Below are 20,470 nucleotides of genomic sequence, written 5' to 3' on the forward strand. Positions count from 1 at the left end.
GAGAGCTACAGTGGGACTCCACCCTCCAGCCTCAGCCTGATGCTCATGCTCACATTGGATTTCAGTTCCTCTATGAACGATCCATGGATGCCCTAGGAAGGCTGCTGAGGACCATGATGTGGGATAACGTGAAAGCAGAGGACTGCCAAGAAATGTTCAATGTGAGTAGGGCCGTTGCTCAAACTGATTCCCACATTCCCTCGTCTGTGCTGCAGAACAGCCCTCCAGAATCTACCTCATCCTCTTCACAGGGAGATGTCCAGCCTGACCCATTTAACCCATCGTATAGGGCCAGTCCACTTAAGAATTGTTTGTGGGAGGTGAGCACCCTATTTCAGAAGAGACAGAGCACAAGAGGCAGAAGAATGGGAATGAGTGACTATGACGAGTACTAAGGAAAGAACATTTATTCTTTGACCAACAGCTTCTCCGAATGTGGCTTGTTTCACAAAAAGATTGGGAAAGAGAAAGAGCCTTCCAGATCACTGCAAAAGTGCTGACAAACGATATCGAGGTAAGTCGACCCCTGGAATGAATAGATTTCATCGCTTGCAAACACAGGGATCTCAAGGGTTCTAGAATCCAAAGTCCCTGCATGCTGGAGCTCTAGTCCCAGAATGGGGTGCTTCCCAGAAAAGAACATAAGAGGAAACTCCTAACCCCCGGGGGGCGGGGGGGGGGGGGAGCACACCAGGATTAAACTATTTGGTTGCTTTTACAAGCTCCCAGACTCGCTTTTCCAGTGCCCTTAAAGGGAAGGTTCACAATTCAATTTCATCCTAAGGACCTTTCAGGGAAAAACAAGGGACTTCACGTTCAGTGTTGCTGGGACTATCCTGGGATGTCGGCAAGCCACCCCGTCACTTTGGCGGTCTCCTTTATCCTGCAGGCACCAGAGGACTTTAAAATCGGCTCCCTCCTCGGCCTCCTGGCTCCTCACTCCTGTGACACCCTGCCCACCATCCGGCAAGCAGCCGCTAGCTCCACTATTGGTCTGTTCTGTATAAAAGGTGAGGGAAAGATGAGAAACCCACAAATGAGAGAAGATGCCTGTTTTCTTTTATTCTCGGTTTTACTCCTTGTCTCTCTGTGTCCCTCTCTCTCCCTAGTTCAGCCATTTCTGTGTTCCAATGCCTTAATTATGCCGCAGAATTTGTCTCTCTTTTGGATCTTTTTTCTCCAACGGCTTTGTTTTTCTATTTTTAAAAATAAAGATAATAACACCAAAACATTATAAAAGTCCATTGAGATAGGTAAAACTACTGTGATTCAAATCACTGAGCACTTGGGAGTACTAGCAATGCTTCCTCTATCACGTGGATTTCTTCAGGAGGAAACTGCACTAGTATTACGATGCTAAGTGATTCTCAAAGTCCTCTAAGAAGGACAAACCTGTGGAGGTTTTTCCAGCTTCCAGAACAGGACCTCGTCTATTCTCCAAGTATATGTGGAGTGACAATATCAGGAAATGTAAGAAATTTTTAAACCTCAGTCTCAGCCTGAAACCGACAAATCAGGGCCTTGGTCCCAGTTAAATCAGAAGATGCTTCCCTGAAAATGGCCCTGCAGGGCGCATGTGCATTTCTGTGCAGCCAGGAACACTGGTCTAGGCTTAGTGCCATTTCACACCTGTGTTCCACTCCTCTTTCTTTTAGGGATTCAGAAGATGCTTATTAAGTTCTTTCTATGTGTCAACCACTTCTCTGATGCTGGAAGCACAGAGATACTACAATTCTAAAATTCACATAAGAAAAGCATATTAGGGGCACCTGGGTGGTTCAGTTGTTAAGCCTCTGCCTTCAGCTCAGGTTGTGATCCTGGGGTCCTGGGATCACAGTGGGCTCCCTGCTCAATGGGAAGCCTACTTCTGCCTCTCCCACTCCCCCTGCTTGTGTTCCCTCTCTCACTGTGTCTCTCTCTCTCAAATCAATAAAATCCTCTTTTAAAAAAAAATTTTAAGAAAAAAAGAAAGAAAGAAAAGTATACTAACGCCAAAAGGTGGGATTTGGTTGAGGGGGTGGGAGTGGTTGGTTAGTTGGTTGAAAAGAAACGGGAAAAAAAACTATTCAGCAGAATGAAAATGGGTATGAAAGTCCTTTGGGATATGGGAAGATAATTCAGTAAGAGTATAAGCTTGCACCAAGCCAGAAAATAAAAAATAAGTAAGGCCATCCTAGTAAGAAAAGGAATGTGCCAGGGAGGAACTTCAGAGGAAGAGAGGAATTTCAATTCTATTATTGCTCTACCTACTCTTCCTTTAGCATCCTTTATTTTCCTGAAACAAGCAAAATTTCCTGAAACATGCAAAATTCAGGTTCTCAAATATTCTTTGTTAATAAGAAATCCCATACTTCATTATTTATTTTAACTCTTTTCCTTGATGGATCAAATAGCATGGCAGAGGGTATGATTATTAAATACCTGCTAAATACAAGTAACTAGTGGGATGCTAAATTAAATACCCATTTAAAACTCAGTTTTCAGATGAGTGAGCTGAGGGTAAGAAATTTACCAGCTGCAGAAAGTAGTAGAGCAAGGCTGTGAACCCAGGTCTCTCTAACTGCCAAGTCCTTCTATGCTCTACTGGGCTGGACTGCCTTCCACAGAAAGGTTCAGGTATTAGTTTCCACGGTTACCCTCCATTCAAACAACAAAGAGAAAATTGTTACTGTTTAGGTCTGAGTTTATAAATTGGTTTCTAAAATCAGTTACAACGTTGCTGATGTTCTTGTTGCAATAGTTACCTTCCCACTTCCATTTTTCCAGAAGTGGCCTACTGCTCAAGGGAACTCCCAACAGAGACAGCAGTACAGCAGAACAGTGAGAGCCTAGGCTTTGGTGCCAGGCCGACTAGGCTTCAAATTCGGACTCTCCTATTTTTATCTCTGGATAGCTGTAGCCAAGTGGCTTTATAGCTCTCAGCCTCAGCTTTCTTGTCTGCAAAATCAGGAGCGTCTACCTCAGATAATGTTTATGAGTAATAAACGAGATCATGGTATGCAGAGGATTCAGGCCCGTACCAGCAAGCAGAAACTGCTCAATCCGTGTTTGCTCTTGTGCCCAGCTTTTCATCAGACAGGCTTTCGTGCATTGGTTAAAAGCATCCAGCAGCTGAATTAGGGTCATATCAAAGTAAAGCCAACCTCTTTAACCCTATCAGGTCTTTGAACTCTTGCATGTATCTCCCCTTGTGGATTTCAGGCACCCACCCAGAGGTGGAAAGACTGCAGAGTCTGCAGGAAGGGCTGCAGTGTGATGACGTACAGGTCCAGATCAAGATTTCTTCTAAAATAGCGAAGGTAATAGATACGGAGGACTGGTCAGGGGATGGCAAGATGATTCTGGGTTGATTTCCAAATGAGTAGGCTGTGGACGCTCCACTACAAGGAGAGCAAAGTCTAGGCATTGCTTGTTCCTGGGTCCATGTGCCTAGTCTACACCTGCTGTGGATCATTTCATACTCTGAGGAAATCTATGAACCAAGCACCCGTCTTGAGGATGAAGGAGGCAGTGTGGTGGAGTGGAAGGTACAAGGGCTTTGGGGTCTATCAGATGATGCTGTGTGCACTTGCTTGAAGCCTGTTCTTGTTCTCCTCATTTCAAAAAAAAACAAAAAAAGTGCATAACCTACCTCTCAGAGTTGTTCTGAGGATTGGTCAATGAAGTCATTCATTTATTTAATCACTTATTCATTCACCTACTATGCCCTATACACCTACCATGTACCAGACTTTGTTCTAGCCTCTAAGAATAGAAAAAGACAAAAGGCCTGCCTTCAGTCATTACGACTGTGTACTTACAGAGAGAAGTGAACTGTCGTGAAGACAGAGTGTCTCTTACTAATTTATAAAAGCCCCTTCCGAACCCATGGTGTCTCTGCAAGAAGGAACATGATCAGACTTGCATTTCCAAAGGGTCATCTGGCTATTATGTTCAGACTACGATACAGGTCCAGCAAGAGTGAAATTAATCAGTTTAGAGGAAACTACAAGAATCCAGGTGTGAGACTAGGTGGCTTGGACTAAGGAGGCAGCAGCAGAGATGATAAGAAGGTGACCAGAATAAGGGAGAGAAGTCACTTGGGGTGGGTTGGGGGAGAACAGGAGGCACATTATGTCAAATACCTAAGAAAGTGTCTGATGCGTAGCAGGTTCTCAAAAACATGAGCCCACCTCCTTCTTTTCTTCCTAAACCATCATCCATCCCAATGTGAGGGGAAAACAACAACAAAAACAACATAACAAAACAAAAACAAAAACAAAAAACAAAAAAACAGATAACCATTGAGTTTGGAGACCAGGCAAGCATTTGGTGTTACATAGAGCACATGTGGCAGTCTAGTCCTTTGATCTTGGAATCAAAATGACTCAGAAACTGGTTGAGACATGAAAAGGGATGAATTTCCTTCCAAGAACTGTTCAACCAAATATCAGTCATCGGGCCACTTAATGCAGAGGGAAGTCAGTTGTGAATAGCAATGTTTTCATACCTACAAACTCATAATCGTGACCATCTTGCTTAGTTAAAGCCCCAGACAATGTCCCTGGAATTCATTCAAATGGCCAACTTTTCACCTGCCTGCCTTTTCATTAGCACGTATGCACACACACACACACACACACTCATGTTCACACACACTCATGTTCACACACACTCATACTCACACACTGCTATCACCCCTTCTGTAAGTTTCTTATACTTAGAGACTAAAATTGCCAAGTTTTTATTTTCCGCACCTTTTGTTGAGTAGTCTTAATTTTGAAACATGGAAAAGCAAAAAGACAGAACTCATAATAATTCATAGTTACATGGATATTGTGATCTGCCTAGTATTGAACATGGCACTTAGTACCTGGTGATCTATTTTCCTAAATTCTCAAGGCTTAGCTATTCTGGTAGATGCAAGACATATCTCTGTGATATATGAAATGTATGTGAAAGTAATTTATATCATATAAATTGTATTATAAACCATAGACATTATTTTTCCCTTGTGGAGTACACTATAACTTCGAAGTCTGGAGAAGAAATTGCCTCAGTAGTCTTGGGATGCAATAAATATAAAATGATAAAATGGCAACTCTAGAAAAAAGTCTGCCTAGAGTTGCAGGGTAATGTCTGCCTGTTTTTGTATTTTCTGTAGGTTCTATGCCCTAGTCATGGGTTAGCTGTTTGGAAATTCCAGTGGTTTCTACCAATCTCCTAAAACAGTAGCAGCATTTTGAATTAGTGTATGTAGAGGTGGTTGATAACATGAATCTTTCTGGGTACATTCTCAGATTGTCAGTAAACTCATCCCAGTTGAAGAAATCCTACTGTTCCTGGAGGAAACCCTGGATGGTCTGGAGAGCCTTAACTCTGCCTGTACCCAGGCGTGTGGTATATGGATGATCACGGTCCTGAAGGAGCAGGGAGCCGCTTTGGAAGAACAGGTGAACTGCCAGCCAGTTTGGCCACAGAACTGACCTCTAACACTTCTGAGATGCCATGCAGGTGGTCACTTCTCAGTTTGTCCTCTGCTGGATAACGGGCAAGAGCACGCACGGCCTCGGAGTCCTCCGCAGAGACCCAAGTTGTGTACTAACAACCCGGCTCATGTTGAGTGCCTGCCCCAATCTGTTTCAGTTTTCTTCTAGTCTGTGACTTTAAAAAAAAAAAAAAAAAAAAAAAACTTTGCCCAACTGTCTCTCTGGCCAGAGACAGCAGCTCTGAACAAGGGCATTTGGGTTCTGGAAAACTGGATTGTTAGATCTTAAGAAGGATGGTGACCATGTGGATTCCCTTGGGGTTGACCACTAAGGATCAGTAGAGTTTCTAATCCCACTGCCACTCTTCAAGCTACTCTTCCACAGAACTGTAGGTTGGTTTTCTGGTAAGGACTGTCATTGGAGAGCTGACTGGGGGAAAGTCCTCAATACTTGCTCCCAGCTGGAGAGTTAGGCAGTGTGAAGAAGACTTGAGTTCAGGAAGCTTGGTTAAAAGCTCCAAATGGAGATGCTCTATCCTCTTTCTTGAGGTCAGAAGCAGAATTCAAGTAATTCAAAGATTAATAAAAAGGAAGAGAATCTTTAACTTAATGAAATCATCTCAAGGGGAATAGTTGAAAGTTATGGTCCCCATATCCCAGGGTTGGTCACCTTAAATTATTCTCTAACATATGGCCTTTAGAAATAATTTCTGTGTTAATTACTCTCCAATCTGTTTTTTCAAAAACATTTATTTTTTTAAAGATTTATTTATTTCAGAGAGAGAGAAAGAGCACACTTGTGGGGGGAGAGCAGAGGGAAAGAATCCCCAAGCAGACTCCCCTCTAGGTACAGAGCCCAATGACTCGATCCCACGACCCTGACTGAGATCATGACCTGAGCTGAAACCAGGAGTCAGACCCCCAACTGACTGAGCTACCCAGGCGCTCCCAGAAACATTTATTAAGTACATACTAATGGCAGGCACTAGGCTAGGCATGAGAGAACCAAAGGCTTATAAATCTGGAATGTCATTGTATTTGTGTGCTCAGCACAAAAAGGGGAAAATAGGGACATAAATTCTCTCCTAACATCATTGAGATGGGACTCTGTGGTAATCATATTTGCCAGATATTTGTTTAAGGAATTAATTCAGGGGAAATGTTATGTTTATCCTAAAAATGTCTATCCAAAATAAATAAGAGAAGTATCTGCTAGAAGCAAAGTTCCTTTAGCTGAGAGACTTGCTGTCCTCCACAGCTAAAATCCAAATGTATAACATCATTTCCTACTGCCCACAGATTAACATGCAAATTTGGAAGGGACACCGTCAGTGTTCTCTAGGATCTGGCTTCATATTTTCTATCAAATTATCTTCTTTTATCACCCTCATTTTCTTTGCTTTTCAAACTGGACCATTCTCCTATATCAGAAATCTTTGCCATATTCGCTCTGTCACGCGCTCTCCTGTTATTTTGTTACATAGATTTTTTTTTAAGAGCAGTTTTAGGTTCACAGCAAAATTGAGCAGATAGCCATATACCTCCTCTCCCCACACGCATGCCTCCTGCCTCACTATCAACACCGCACAAATGTAGTCCATTTGTACTACATTACAAATGTAATTTGTAATTTGTAATACACTACAAATGTAGTCCATTTGTTACAATCAGTGAACCTACATTGACACATCCTTATCACCCCAAATCCATAGTTTCCGCTAAGGTTCACTGTTGGCCTTGACAAACGTATAATTGCATGTATCCAGCATTGCATTAGCACACAGAATGGTTTCACTGCTCTAAAAATCTTCCATGCTTCATCTATTCTCATGCTTTTTTATTTTACATCTTTATCTGTATTCTTCTTCCTGATGAGAATGATTTTCCCCTACCATCTCCCCCTTGCCCTTTTTAAATTAATTTTTTATTTTTTATTCACATATAGTGTATTATTAGCTGCAGTCCACCTTGCCTTTCAAAATTGTTGTTTATCCTTCAAGACTCAGACCACATGTCCCTCCACAGTGACCTCAGTTACTTCTGGATTCCCCTATTAGTGCAGTGAACCTCCCGTAGATCACTGGCCATATGCTGCCTTGTGCGCAGACCTTCGGGTGTATGGCTAACATTCTTTTTTTTTTTTTTTTTAAGATTACTTATTTATTTGACAGACAGAGATCACAAGTAGGCAGAGAGGCAAGCAGAGAGAGAGAGGGGGAAGGAGGCTCCCTGCTGAGCAGAGAGCCCAATGTGGGGCTTGGTCCCAGGACCCTGGGATCATGACCTGAGCCAAAGGCAGAGGCTTTAACCCACTGAGACACTCAAGTGCCCCACTAACATTCTTTATTAGAAAACTGATTCCTTCTGAGAAAGGGTCGCATCTTACTCATCTTTGGTAAATTCCCCACGATGCCTAGCACAATATTTGATCTAATGCAACCTTTTACTAAATATTTACTACATCGATTTAAGAATAAATACCCAATATAGCTACAAAACCCCTGAGTAAGAGACAGGCCATGCATAGAATTGATGATTATTTTTACCTGGTTTATAATTCATCAACCGCCCATGAATAATACGCTGACTACATGTGTCCTAAGCCGCTCATGTAGAGGAAAAAAACGGCAACTTCCTGTTTGATTTGGTTTTTTTTTTTTCCTTTAGCTGTTGGAGATCTTGATCATGATTTACCATCACATGCCAGTCCTCAGGCAAAAGGAGGAAAGTTTCCAGTTCATGCTGGAAGCCGTCTCTCAGATCGCCAGCTTTCACACGGAGGCAGTCGTCGCCAACCTTTTACAGAAACCTCTGCCCTTCGACAGGTAGATGCTAACTGAGCTGCTCTGGTCTCCCGGGAAGGGCTAATCTGCATTGCGGAAGAATTTGTGGTTTAAGAGAAGGAAAACAAAAACAAAGGTTGAGAACATCTCACCTAAATAATCATTTCAAAAACGGTGCTTGAATCACAAAGCATGTTTTTTCCAAGTGTTTTTCATATACGTATCCTCATTAAATGATGAGATTTTTTTTTAAATACACTATAGGAATAAATGAGTATTAGAAAATGAGTATTTCTCCTTTTTCTGGTCACCTAGAATACACCTAGCTTAGAGGTTTCTGCTTTAACAGACATCAACAAACCTCAGTCACACACGTCCAGAATGCTGGACTGTTAAAGAGCACCTCCTTCTTATCTCTAGGCATGTTAGCATCTCCATCTGTCCCTTGAAATTTTGATTAGTCATACTGTGGTTTTAGAGGGGAACAGATGAAAACGCTCATATTCCAAAGAGTTGTTTCTTATCAGCTTCCTGCCTTACCACCCTAGGGACGCAAAGACATTGTGGAAGGCTCTGGCTGAGAACATAGCCTCCAGTGATAAACTCTTGAGAGCCTTAACAGACAAACTTGAGAATGAATTAGAAGATGACACCGCCGGGACGGAAGCGATTTCAGTGAGTCGGACAACACCCCATCACACGCCTGGTACAGTGTCCCGCTCCGTGGTCTGTCCCCACCTGGAGCTTAGTGATTGTAGCACTAATGATATAATGATACTTCTTCCCCTCTCATACCCTGACTTTAAACCAGCTCCATCTTAAAATTGGACAAGTATGGCCCTTATTTTGTCTGTGGCTGTCCCTTCTGGAACCAAATTTCTCATCATCCCAAAGAAAATCCATGTATCTTTATTTCCAAATTTGTCTTCAAGATATCCAAAAAGCATCCTTTTGAAAGACCTCAGTGTTGGAAAAGGTTTCATTTAACCTGACTGCAGCCCCCTGGAATTTGTAGCTGACCAACATGGCAGTCCTGAGAGAGAAACACATTCTGAGTCGAGAATTTTCCAGACAAAAACATCCTCTCTTCTCTGATTATTTTTATTCTTGTTTTGCCCATGCTTTGCTTTGTTTTTACAATGAGTGTGGTCAACCTGGAGAGCAATCCTCTGGGGAGAAGAACGAACTTGAAGATCAGGCCAAGGAGATGTTCCGAGTGGAAAGGAGCCTGCTTGACCTCGGGGTCCTCTCTCCCCCCAGGTGGCCTGTGCTATGTATGAAGTGGTATCAACAGGGACCCCCATCACCAGCTTGTACCCGGAGCTGTTCACTCTTCTCCTGAAGCTGGTCAGCTGCACACTGGGCCAGACAATGCCCATTTCCACCTGGAGCCACAGGCGGCGGGTAATGCAGCAGGGAGAAAGGCAGCAGCCCGCAGACCCCTGCAGGTACGTGGCCGGGCCGAGGGCCCTCCCCAGCTGCCGGGGTCCCAGACACTAGACAAGGGGCTCTGGAAGTCAAGGCCTATATACCATTGGCTGCGGCCTCCACTACCCAGGAGGAAACAGGGCTCCACTGACCTTGAGCCCTCGTGCTCTTCTTCCCTGAGCCGGGCCCCCCGTGTCGCGGCCCAGATCCATCCCAGAACGACGAATGGCAGATCTACGTGCTTCCCTAGAGCTTTGTCTCCCTTGTTTTCTCTCACGGAGACCCTTCTAGGAAAGCCAGGATTCCATACTCTCCAAGGCCACCAAGAGAAGGAGAAAAATAAAAATCAACACCACATTTTATCCGACTGACGATGTCACCCATGGAAGGAAGCAGAATTATTTTGTGTATTATTGAAAAAGCAAGAATCCCAACCAAGCCATGACCCCATGCTTTCTTATACTTTCAAAGTTTGCTGTATATGTACTCCCAGAGCTCTTTTAGAGTGATTAGGTATAGATTTTTATCCTCTATTGCAAGGCTCTGTTTCCCTGTCCTGTTGCATAACTTTTTATCCTGGTGTCAAATCAACCTGCTGAAAGACATTCCAAGCAGCATCGAGGCCCAGCACACATTGTTCCATTAATAGATGTCACTTCACTACAGGGACAGTAAGTTAAAGGACCGTGCTCCCATCCAGGCCTGCACCGTGCCTGTGCGGGCCCGGCTGACTCCAGCACGCCCACCCTCCGGTCGCCACACACCATCCAGGGCAAGAGGCTGCCTGGTTCCAGCAGGCTATTTTAGAATCCTCAAAAGAGAGGAGTTTGGGGAGGGTATGTGCTATGGGGAGCGCTGTGAAGTGTGTAAACCTGGTGATTCACAGACCTGTAGTCCTGGGGATAAAAATACATTGTATGTTTATAAAAATTTTTTTTAATTTTAATTAAATTTTAAATAATTTAATTTAATTTAATTTAATTTAATTTAAAAAAAATAAAAGAGAGAGAGAAGAGTTTGCCCTTTCCACCCCTGGGGCTTTCCTTTCCCATGAGAGGTTAATGAGTGTCTGTGGCATTTTCCTTACTGGTTCTGATGGTTTCCGTGTCCCCTCTGACCCCAAATTAAAGTGTGAGATCGGGCAATGGGTTTTCCCCCTTTCACAGTGTCCCTACATCCAGGAGTGAGGGAGCCTTGTGGGGAACAGTCAGAGCGAACTTAGGGATTCACAATTCCCTGCGTGGGGTTAGCTTACTTTTATGCGGCCGACTGTCTCCTTCAGGCTCTCGACGGTGACTCTGAAGTGTGTGCAAGCCCAAGCCATGAAAGAAGGTCTTGCCAAAGAATCTGATGAGGGGGACAACTTATGGACCCTCCTAAGCAGTCCCAGGACCCACCATGTGGGAGTGTGCGCACTGGCCAGGTAATAGGCGGGCCTTCTAGAACTGGACACGAAGGAGAACACTCAGAATTGAGTAAAAATGCAGTGGAGACAGCTTCACTGGGAGCAGAGGACTCACCAAGGATTTATAGCCCAGGAGGAAAAAAGAGGGAAGAAGAAGCAGAAGGAGGTGGGAAGAGATGGTGGGAGCAGCCCAGACCCGGCCACTCCCCCCCAAAATAGAGTGATGCAGCAACAGTGTCAGGAAAGCTGCACCTGAATGGGGCACTTGGATAAGCTATTTGCAATGTAAGCATTCGTGCTTCTTCATCAAACCTCCCTTTTTAGATCCTTTATTCTCCTGAGAGAGAAATAGACCCAAGCTTCCTCCATTGTTTAGAAAGAAAAAAGTGCTACAACCGGAGGCTTGCGTTTTCTAGGAGCATGGCGCCGTGGCAGCGTGGGCTCATGCTGGACGTCATGGAGCAACTGTTCTCATCCCTGACCTCCTCCTCGGAGAGCTACCGCATCACCGGCACAGCTTTCTTCTCTGAGGCAAGAGAGAGCAGCCGCGCCCCTGCTCGGCAGGCCCTCTGGGTCCCTCAGGGTCAAGAGTTCAGTGGGAGCTCGAACCACAGAAGAGGGCCCTTCAGGGAAGCTTTGGGGGTGGAGAGATCCAGCCACTGCCAGAAATATGGTGCCCAAGCAGGGACTGAAAGAGGAAAAAAATTGAACCCGCCCCCAACCTCTTCCATGGCTCAGATCTGCAGAAACCAACCCTCCCAGGACAGAGAAGCCTGGAGAATTAACTACACCAGGGACAAAACAAAAAGTACTCAATAGGCATATTATCATCACCTCATACCTGGGCACAAAAGTTGTCCCAGCCGACCCAGAGAAGGAACACTGTCGCTAACTCCCGTTTTCCCATTTTTCCGTTAGATTAGAAAACCTCTTCTTAACTAGGTATCGTGGTTCTTGTCACCACGTAGCCTTGACCCATGGGCTGCTCACATCTAGAGAGTAGCTTCTGCAACACTTGCTGATTGACCCGGGGGCTCCCTCCTCCCCTCCATGAGTGGGTGGACCCCACTTTTTCATCATAGTTGTGATGCACTTGTCACTGTCCTAGAGGGAGGCCACTCCTTCCACTAAAGGGGCGAAGTGGTTGTTTTCAGCTCATGAAGGAGCCCATCCTTTGGAAGCACGGCAGACTACGGGAAGTGCTGATCCTCATGGACCAGAGCGCCTGGGACTCCAACGCCACGCTGAGGCAAATGGCCATCCGAGGGCTTGGTAACACCGCTTCTGGAGCCCCTCACAAGGTACAAGGAACATGGGGCTGGGGGACATTTAAGTAGAGTTTAAGATAATGATTAACTAACCCACACCTCGTGGTTACCTAGAAATTCAGTAAAAATCCTAATATATTGTTAGAGTGGTGTTTCTCGGGTAGAAAAACCCGGGACCCTAACCAAATTCTAATTTCCTTGCCGGGAGCCCCCTACCCTCGTCCACCTGCACGTGGAAAGGTTTTCAAGATTAAGAGACCTTATTTCAAAATAGGTGAAGAAGCATAAGCAGATAATATTAGAATCTATCATCAGAGGCCTGTACCACTTGGCCCGCACTGAAGTCGTCTGTGAAAGCTTGAAGGCTCTAAAAAAGATCCTGGAGCTGCTCACAGACCGAGACGTGAGCTTCTACTTCAAAGAGATAGTGCTGCAAACGAGAACCTTCTTTGAAGACGTAAGTGAGCCTGTTCAGGAATCTTCCCTCCCCAGAAGTGAGCGAACAGAAAGGTTCAGGTAGTGTGTGTAGCGGGCAATGTCGTGTCCCATCTGGATTCCTCGGCCTTCCCCTGTGTGTCCCCTGCTGCCTTCCTGGGTCTGCCTCTGCCTGAGGGTCCTCTTTGGCTGGGGAATCAGGATGCCTCTGAGCAGGGAGGAGCAGACGTGTTGGGGGAGAACCCTCAAACAATAAGAAACCCGAGCTTGCAGATAAACTCCCCAGCTTCCTCCCCCGGCAGAAAGATTGAGCCCCACTTGCCCATAAGAGAAATACACTCTTTAATATCCGCTTTTTGTGGCTTTCCCCTCTTCCCTTATTCCCATAGATTATGACAATACTCAACAGAGAGCAGGGCCCTTGTCACCTCCAATGCTCTTCTCCACTTCCAAGATTCAAAGTTTCAAATGCTCGTGTGGTTCATTTAATCTGGGAGTCAGGATACACCACAGCCTGAGGGCCAAACCCTGCCCAGAGCATCTTTTCATAAATTAAGTTTAATGCGCACAGCCATGCTCCTCGGTGACGTGTTGTCTATGGCTGCTTTCACACTTCATCTGCAGAGTTGATCAGTTGTTACAGAAACCATATGGCCCCCAAAGTCTAAATTATTTACTGTCTGGCCTTTTACAGAGAAATCTTCTGTAAAACCCTCAATCTAGTCAATAACCTAGAAATCAATTTCAAAAAAAAAAAAAGATCCATCAGTGACTCTCGACAAAGGAAGGTCATTTTCCTTCATGCCTTCCAGAAAACTAGATTTTATTATTTATTTTTGGTTTATTCATTTTCATCAGTGTAAAAATCTATTTCCCCTCCAACTTATCTATTTTTGTGACTGAAACCTGTTTCCTCGTGTTGTGTTGTCAGAGGAGATGGAAAACTGCTGGTTTCCTCCTCTTCAACATTAAGGCTTGATTAAATTACCTTTCTACCTTCCAGTCTCCAGACTGAAAAGTCTTCATTTCCTCCACTGTTCATCATAAACCTAATTTTTCAGCTCTTTAAATATTTTACAAGCCAGCCACTGTGTTGTGTCTCCCGATGTGGCCTGCACACCACTGAATAAGACCTAAAGAAAAATTACCTCTCAGGTCTGATTTTTTCCCATTTATCCACTCCAATTTTTTTTTTTTTTTTTTAAATCTTGGCCTTTCTTCTTGACTCCTTGGCAATTTTTTCACCATGGAGGCCTCTAGATTTTAATCTGCAATATATGCCCACAGTCAATAATTCTGCAGGTGTGCATTTTTCAGTTTCCATTATTTCATTCCTAACCTAATCGTGGCCTTTGAAAGCAGCTTTCTGCTTGTTTCCAGCTACTTTCTAGAAAGTATCAACATTCCTTTTAATTCTCATCTGGTCCTCAAAACTGCTTACATGGCTCCCACTCAACATAGTATCTTCTGTAAAATAACAAAGATGTTCTTTTCGTCATTACACAGATGATTGATGGCAACAAAGGGCTGAAGTCACCCCCACAGAGCTCCCCCCCCGCCCCCCATCTGTTAGCTTCCTGGGGTTCTTGTGGATCCAGTGAGGAGAGATCGCTTGAATCTGAGCCTCCAATAATCACCTACGAGTTTTGTGGTCAAGATCATGTTTCTCAGTCTTAGGCAGAAGACAAAAAAACTGAAGTCTTGTCAGGTTGTTACGTTAGAACTTTGTCATCCTCAGGAGGTATCAGTTTCATCGTATTTGTATCAAAGCGAAGTTTGGTAAAAACTTAGGACTTAGTAATGACATGCTATTCATTCTCTGCTAATGCTCTCTTCCCACAAATAAATTTAACTATACTTTATGAAACTTTGCCCCAAGAGTTTTCTATAGATTAAGCATGCAATTCTGTAATTGCCCAGTTTCTCCCCTCCTCCCTTTCTTTCAATATTTAAGCACTTTCTTGGAATTCTCAAACATGGTGACACTTCAGTGAAATGGTAGAACAGAAAATATGGCTGTCACCCCACGCGCCAGGCCTTCTTCCATCCTGTCTCTGCACTGACCCCGAAGTCACCTTCCTGTGTGTGACTCCATTTTCTCAACTTGAAACAAGGACACTAAACTCTAGTATCGCCACCAGAACACACAACCGGTTCGCTGCTTCTTTTCTGCTTTTTCCTATCATTCCTTGACCTATCTTAGGTCCTATCATTTGATTTCAAAAAATTTAAAAGAGTTTGAATAAAAGTAAATAGCTTTCTACCATTTTGGTGTTTTATAATTGGTTTGTCTTCTTTTTCTAACAAGAGACCTTTAGGGGTGCCTGGGTGGCTCAGTCAGTCAAACGCCTTCAGCCTCAAGTCATGATCCCTGGGTCCTGTATCGGGCTCCCTACTCAGTAAAGAGCCTGCCTCTCTCTTTCTCTCTCTCTGCCAAATAAATAATCATTTTTTAAAACTAAAATAAAATAAAAAGAGACATTTCAAGGCGCCTGGCTGGCTTAGTCAGTAGAGCATGCAACTCTTTGGATGTGGAGATTCCTTAAAAATAAAATCTTTTCTAAATAAATAAATAAATGGGGGTGCCTGGGTGGCTCAGTTGGTTAATCATCCAGCTCTTGGTTTTGGCTCATGTTGTGATCTTAGGTTCGTTGAGACTGAACTCTGAATGTGGCTTCATGCTCAATAGGAAGTCTGCTTGAGATTCACACCATTTCTCTCTCCCTTCTGCTCTGCCCCTACTCTGCTCTCAAGCACTCATGCTCTCATTCACAGATAAATAAATTAATTAATTAATAGTCTTTTAAAATAAATAAATGGACCTTTTTAAAAATATACCCTTACCTCATTCCTAGTATATTTAAACATTTCTACTTCCGTTGCTTCCATTATATGAGGCCATGTCTCGTGTATTCATTTAACTTTTCTAGCTTTATCCCAACCAGCCGTCTTTGTTTTTTTCTGGAAAATCTTTATTAACTTCCTTTTTTATGACATTTCTGTTTGTGTGCCCAATTCTGACACGTTCTTTTTTTTTTTTTTTTTTTTTTTGACACGTTCTACCTTGTCATCGAAATCAATACGACTCTCTTTTCTTTTCCTCATATTCCTGGGGATGCTTTTCATTGGCCCTTTTTTGTTGCTAATCCAAGATAATATTCTGCTACTCAGGATGACTTCTCTCTTCATCCCTCAGCCTTTACATGGGAATTTTAAACTAGTTTGCTAGACCTAGAAGCGGAAAAAAAAGAAAGAAAAACCCCCCAGCAAACCCATCCGTGTTTGTTAGAACTCTGAATGGTTTCAGCAAAGTGTCTGGGGTAACAGGGGGCCATCTTTCTCCACCACCTCACCCTTTGGTTCTTAAAAATCACCCCTACCATCCTGGACAACAAGCAAGAAAGTTCCAGAATTTCACATAGGCCAGCATCGGGATAGGCACTTGTTTGTTCATTCTCTGTGTCTCAGAACGAGAGCCCAAATTTCTGAGCTGCCTTAACCCCATTGAAAAGTATTTGGGATCTTAGATAAGAGCCCTGGGCCTTGGGCAATTTAGATTAGAAGCCCAGAATCCTAGGTCAGTGATAAGTCAGTGATGCCAGCATGCTAATTTGCATAAAATACACAATAAGCAGGAACTCTCCCCGACCTCTTGCTGCCAGTACTCCCTGTTTACCCTTCCTCTGTTTCCCTAGTAGCTACTCGAGGACAGGAACCAAGTCTCCAGCTCTAGAGCATCACTTAAACCCCAGACCCGTGGTCATTTAAACTCACAGTGGGAGCGCACAGCTGCTAGGAATGGAGGAACATTCTTGGCACACATAGAGGTTGTGACAAGAGCATCCCAGCGCCTTCGTCACAGCCTCCCTTTCCTGACATGGGACAGGGCAGGTTGGGTGATGGGTGTGAGGGGGGACTCTCTGGGAATGGCCTGTAAGGGGGGACTCACCCACGACATGCCTCTGTCACCACAGGAGCAGGATGATGTGAGACTGACTGCCATCTTCTTATTTGAGAATCTGGCATCCCTAACAGGAAGAAGGTGGAAGATATTTTTTGCGGAAGAAATAAAAAAGAGCATGATTTCATTCCTTCTCCACCTCTGGGATCCCAATCCCAAGATCGGAGCTGTAAGTGGCCTCTGCACAGACACCTTTACCTCCTCCTCCCCGCATGGCCAACAAGTGCCAGTAAGTCTGGTCTAGCTGTTCCGGAAGCCAGATCTGAAGCCACCTCTCTCAACCAAACCCGAAGATTGCTTCTTCAATCCTAGGTTCTTTCTTGCCTGGTCTCTCTGTCAGAGATTGAAACTGGGAAGGTGTCAACCTTAACTTAAACCCCAAGCATCACTGGTGCCCACTGCCCCCCTCCCACCACTAGGCGGCATCCTTCCCCTCCCGTAGAGGATCCATCCTTATAGCCGGTGACTTGGAACACTGTTTCTTAGGCTTGCCGAGATGTCCTGATCATCTGCATCCCTTTCCTGGGCCTTCAGGAACTCTATGGGGTGTTAGATCATCTCCTTGATGGTCAGGATCTACCAAGGGCCAGGGATTTCTACAGGCAATTCTGCGTGAAACTGGTGAGTGTGTTGTAAATGCTGCCTGTAAACGCACAGCCCAGAATCCAGGCAAATTCCAGAAAGGCAAACAACACAGCGAGGGATCTGTGGCCACAGTCAGAGCTGGTTTGGAAGGATAGCAACAATTCTTGGTGTCCTGTCCCATTACCCTCCTCTCTTTCCCAAGTCCTGAGTGGGATCTGTTCTCCGAGATTCTTGAAATACACCTGTTGATTAGTCCCACAAGGCCCAGTACTGTTCTTTTCTTTTCTCACTCTTCTTTTCTTTTTAAGATTGATATTTACTTGAGAGAGAGAGAAAGCACAGAAGGGAGGGAAAAAAGGAGGAGGAGAGAGAACCTTGGACCCTGTGCTGAGTGCAGAACCTGACACGGGGCTCCATCCCTCGACCCTGATATCAGGACCTGAGCTGAAACCAAGAGTCAGTCGCTTATCCAACCGCACCCCCCAGGCGCCCCTCAGTGCTTTTCTGATAACCATAACCATAACCATAAGACATCTTCTAGTAGAATAATTAATGGCCATGTGAGTGTTCATAGCCTTTTAGTTTCCTTTTGGAGGACCTACCAGATGCCAAATTCCATGATGGGTCACTTCCCAGTTGTTCTCTTTGTAATATGTATCTCTTTTAGGCAAAGAAAAACCAGGAAATCCTGTGGATCCTCCACACACACTCATTCACCTTCTTCAGCAGCAACTGGGAGATGATCCGGAGCGCTGCCGTCAAACTCACAGGTGAGGGCACATCCACTCTCCCTACGCAGGTGAGTTTGCTCCTTCCCGTCTAGTCTTGCTTCAACGGGAAACTATTCCACCATGAACACAGGCATGACTGGGATGACAACAACCAAAAAATGCAAGAAAGGAATTCGTCTTGTGTCTTGGAATATCTTCCCACAAAGGAACCTGTGCATATGAAAACCTGTAGCATCTTCTGACTTCCCAATACCTCCTCTCCTCCCATTAGCCCCTCCCCCTTTATGGGCCCTCCATGCCTCTTCTGGTTCCAAGTCATCACCCCTTCTTTTGCCCATGCCTGAATGCTTCCTTTGCATCATCCCTTAACATAAGCCATAGTAAACCTTCTAAGCTCAGTTGAAGCTGAGAGCTTTAGTAGCTACGTGACACAAGTGGAAAATGTGTTGGTGAGGAGACCAGGAGATCTTGGCTCCGCTCTGTGATTCTGAACACTTCACTTAACCTCTCTGTGTTGTCTCTTTGTCTGATCTATGAAATAAAAGAGGAACGTAAGTGAATTCCTGAGGATCCTTCTATTATGAAATTCTAAATTTTATCATGACGCTTATCCCAACTTATCCAGTCTACCTTGAACAGACCTACTCTCTTGGCCACCTTTAAGACTGAGTTAAAACTTAAGGATTTTTTATTGGATCATATGAATCATCCCTCCAGATATACTGTAAACTTTCTGAAGACAATGATCCTATCTTGCGCACGTATGAAACCCAGACCACAACTGGCATCCCCTGGGAGGACACTGCGCGACCTTTCCCAAGTACACGTTGGGTGAGGGACCACTTTCAGACATGGCACTCAAGGCCCAGGAGACAACACCCTGGCATTGTTCTGGGGTCACAAAAAGACTCAGAGAACTTGCTCACTCACTAGCCAGACCACTTAACTTCTGACCAGGTGCAGAGTCTGACCGGACATGCTTTTCATGGCCTCTTTCTCTAAAATGAAATTAGTATTTTTTTCCCTTGTTGATTTTAGATGCCATTGTTCTCAATTTGACCAACCAATATGTGCAGTTATTAGACAAAGAACAACTGACCACACGTGAGTATCAATCCTAGTTTCTGATCAGCATGTTGTTCAAGACATGTCTTTGAGAAAGAAAAGCTAATGCTGCACCAAGTTCCCTGTTAGCCCAGATACTGAAAATCCTAGTACCTCATGACTGACTCTGATGTTCCCTAGATCCTGGAATTTCTCCCGAGAATAAAACAAGCCCCAACCCCAGCCCTTTGCAGGCATCATTCCCAACAGACTGTTGTTTTCTGATTGCCTGTAAACCTACTGATTACTAGGTCAAGATCTTCTCTCCTGCTCTTTGACTGTTAAAATAGATTCTCAGCTTGCAGAGTTAAACCCTACCCACTGGGATAGAACATAAGCCTGGGGGCCCCAGCTCCACATAGAGCTTGACGTGGAGCCTCACGCCGTGACATAGCTTGAGCCTCGCCTTTCTTCCTTCACTCAACTCCGCATTCGTCCTGTTTCAGGGCTCCAAGCACTTCGGCAAGACCCCTGCATCAGCGTCCAGAGAGCAGCCGAAGCTGCCTTGCAGACCCTCCTGAGAAGGTGTAAAGAGCTAAACATCCTTCTGTAAACCATCAAGAAATAAACAGCCAGGCTTTTTCTACAGCTGACTCCTGTCTTCATCCTTGCAACCTACAAACTGGCAGCATCTTGAGGAAAGAGATGGTGCCTAGCCTGGGGAGCTTGAAGTGATGGTATATTCCTTACCCTCTAGGGTCTCCCTGCCGACTTCCATTAGTAAAACGTAAATCCCACAAATTCACTTGAGCGATAACCTGTGATTTGTGTCGTGCCGACCACACAGCTTTGTGATGGTTACCCCTCTATCTTGGGAAGCGTATGTCCCAGCAGATCTCAGAAAAATGACAGAAGCTGAAACAATTCTGCCATTAAGGAGAGGGCCACCGTTATTTCCACACAGAGCCCTGTCCTTTATTATCTCTGCAGCCTTGAATTACTGCCCACACTTTTCACTTTCTAAAAAGCAGTCTTACGATAAACTTTAACCTGTGTGTTCTTTCTCGGGCTGTAATTTCTGTGTCGAGACTATGTCAGGTGCTTTTTCTACAAAAAACCCACACCTACATTGTATTAAATCTCATAGTTTCCTTTCTATTGTTATCCCAGAACATTCCTTCCTCTGAATGGCAGGTGTGCATGGGTGTGTTTGGGGAGGGGGGGAGTGTTTGAGTGTGTGTATGTGTGTGTGTGTGAGAGAGAGAGAGAGAGAACATGGATGTGTTAACCTTCCTCACAACATTTGAATCATAACTCCCCACTCTTTTTCCCAATGCCTACATGAAAGTTCACATACATGAAA

The 20,470-nt window shown here is 44.4% G+C and overlaps 1 protein-coding gene across 4 annotated transcripts in view; it reads left to right on the forward strand.

Moving 5' to 3' along the window:
* The window catches only part of MROH2B (maestro heat like repeat family member 2B), a 66,025-nt gene extending 45,772 nt beyond the window's left edge, over positions 1–20,253 (forward strand). For 2 of the 4 annotated variants that reach the window (XM_032337512.1, XM_032337511.1), the window contains 18 exons: positions 66–161; positions 252–320; positions 425–514; positions 890–1,010; positions 3,202–3,299; positions 5,280–5,432; positions 8,135–8,292; positions 8,799–8,925; positions 9,511–9,698; positions 10,961–11,101; positions 11,500–11,614; positions 12,238–12,384; positions 12,626–12,808; positions 16,761–16,916; positions 17,234–17,368; positions 18,000–18,102; positions 19,102–19,167; positions 19,614–20,253. In XM_032337512.1, coding sequence (XP_032193403.1) covers positions 66–161; positions 252–320; positions 425–514; positions 890–1,010; positions 3,202–3,299; positions 5,280–5,432; positions 8,135–8,292; positions 8,799–8,925; positions 9,511–9,698; positions 10,961–11,101; positions 11,500–11,614; positions 12,238–12,384; positions 12,626–12,808; positions 16,761–16,916; positions 17,234–17,368; positions 18,000–18,102; positions 19,102–19,167; positions 19,614–19,720 — 2,253 coding nt within the window. In that variant the 3' untranslated portion in view covers positions 19,721–20,253. Of the gene's footprint in view, positions 1–65; positions 162–251; positions 321–424; positions 515–889; positions 1,011–3,201; positions 3,300–5,279; positions 5,433–8,134; positions 8,293–8,798; positions 8,926–9,510; positions 9,699–10,960; positions 11,102–11,499; positions 11,615–12,237; positions 12,385–12,625; positions 12,809–16,760; positions 16,917–17,233; positions 17,369–17,999; positions 18,103–19,101; positions 19,168–19,613 lie in introns of those variants that run through there. The other 2 variants (XM_032337513.1, XR_004284214.1) reach the window with 2 other exon arrangements.
* Positions 20,254–20,470: the final 217 nt, after the last annotated feature.

The sequence above is a fragment of the Mustela erminea genome, chromosome 3 (assembly GCF_009829155.1).
Source record: "Mustela erminea isolate mMusErm1 chromosome 3, mMusErm1.Pri, whole genome shotgun sequence".
NCBI classification, from domain to species: domain Eukaryota; kingdom Metazoa; phylum Chordata; class Mammalia; order Carnivora; family Mustelidae; genus Mustela; species Mustela erminea.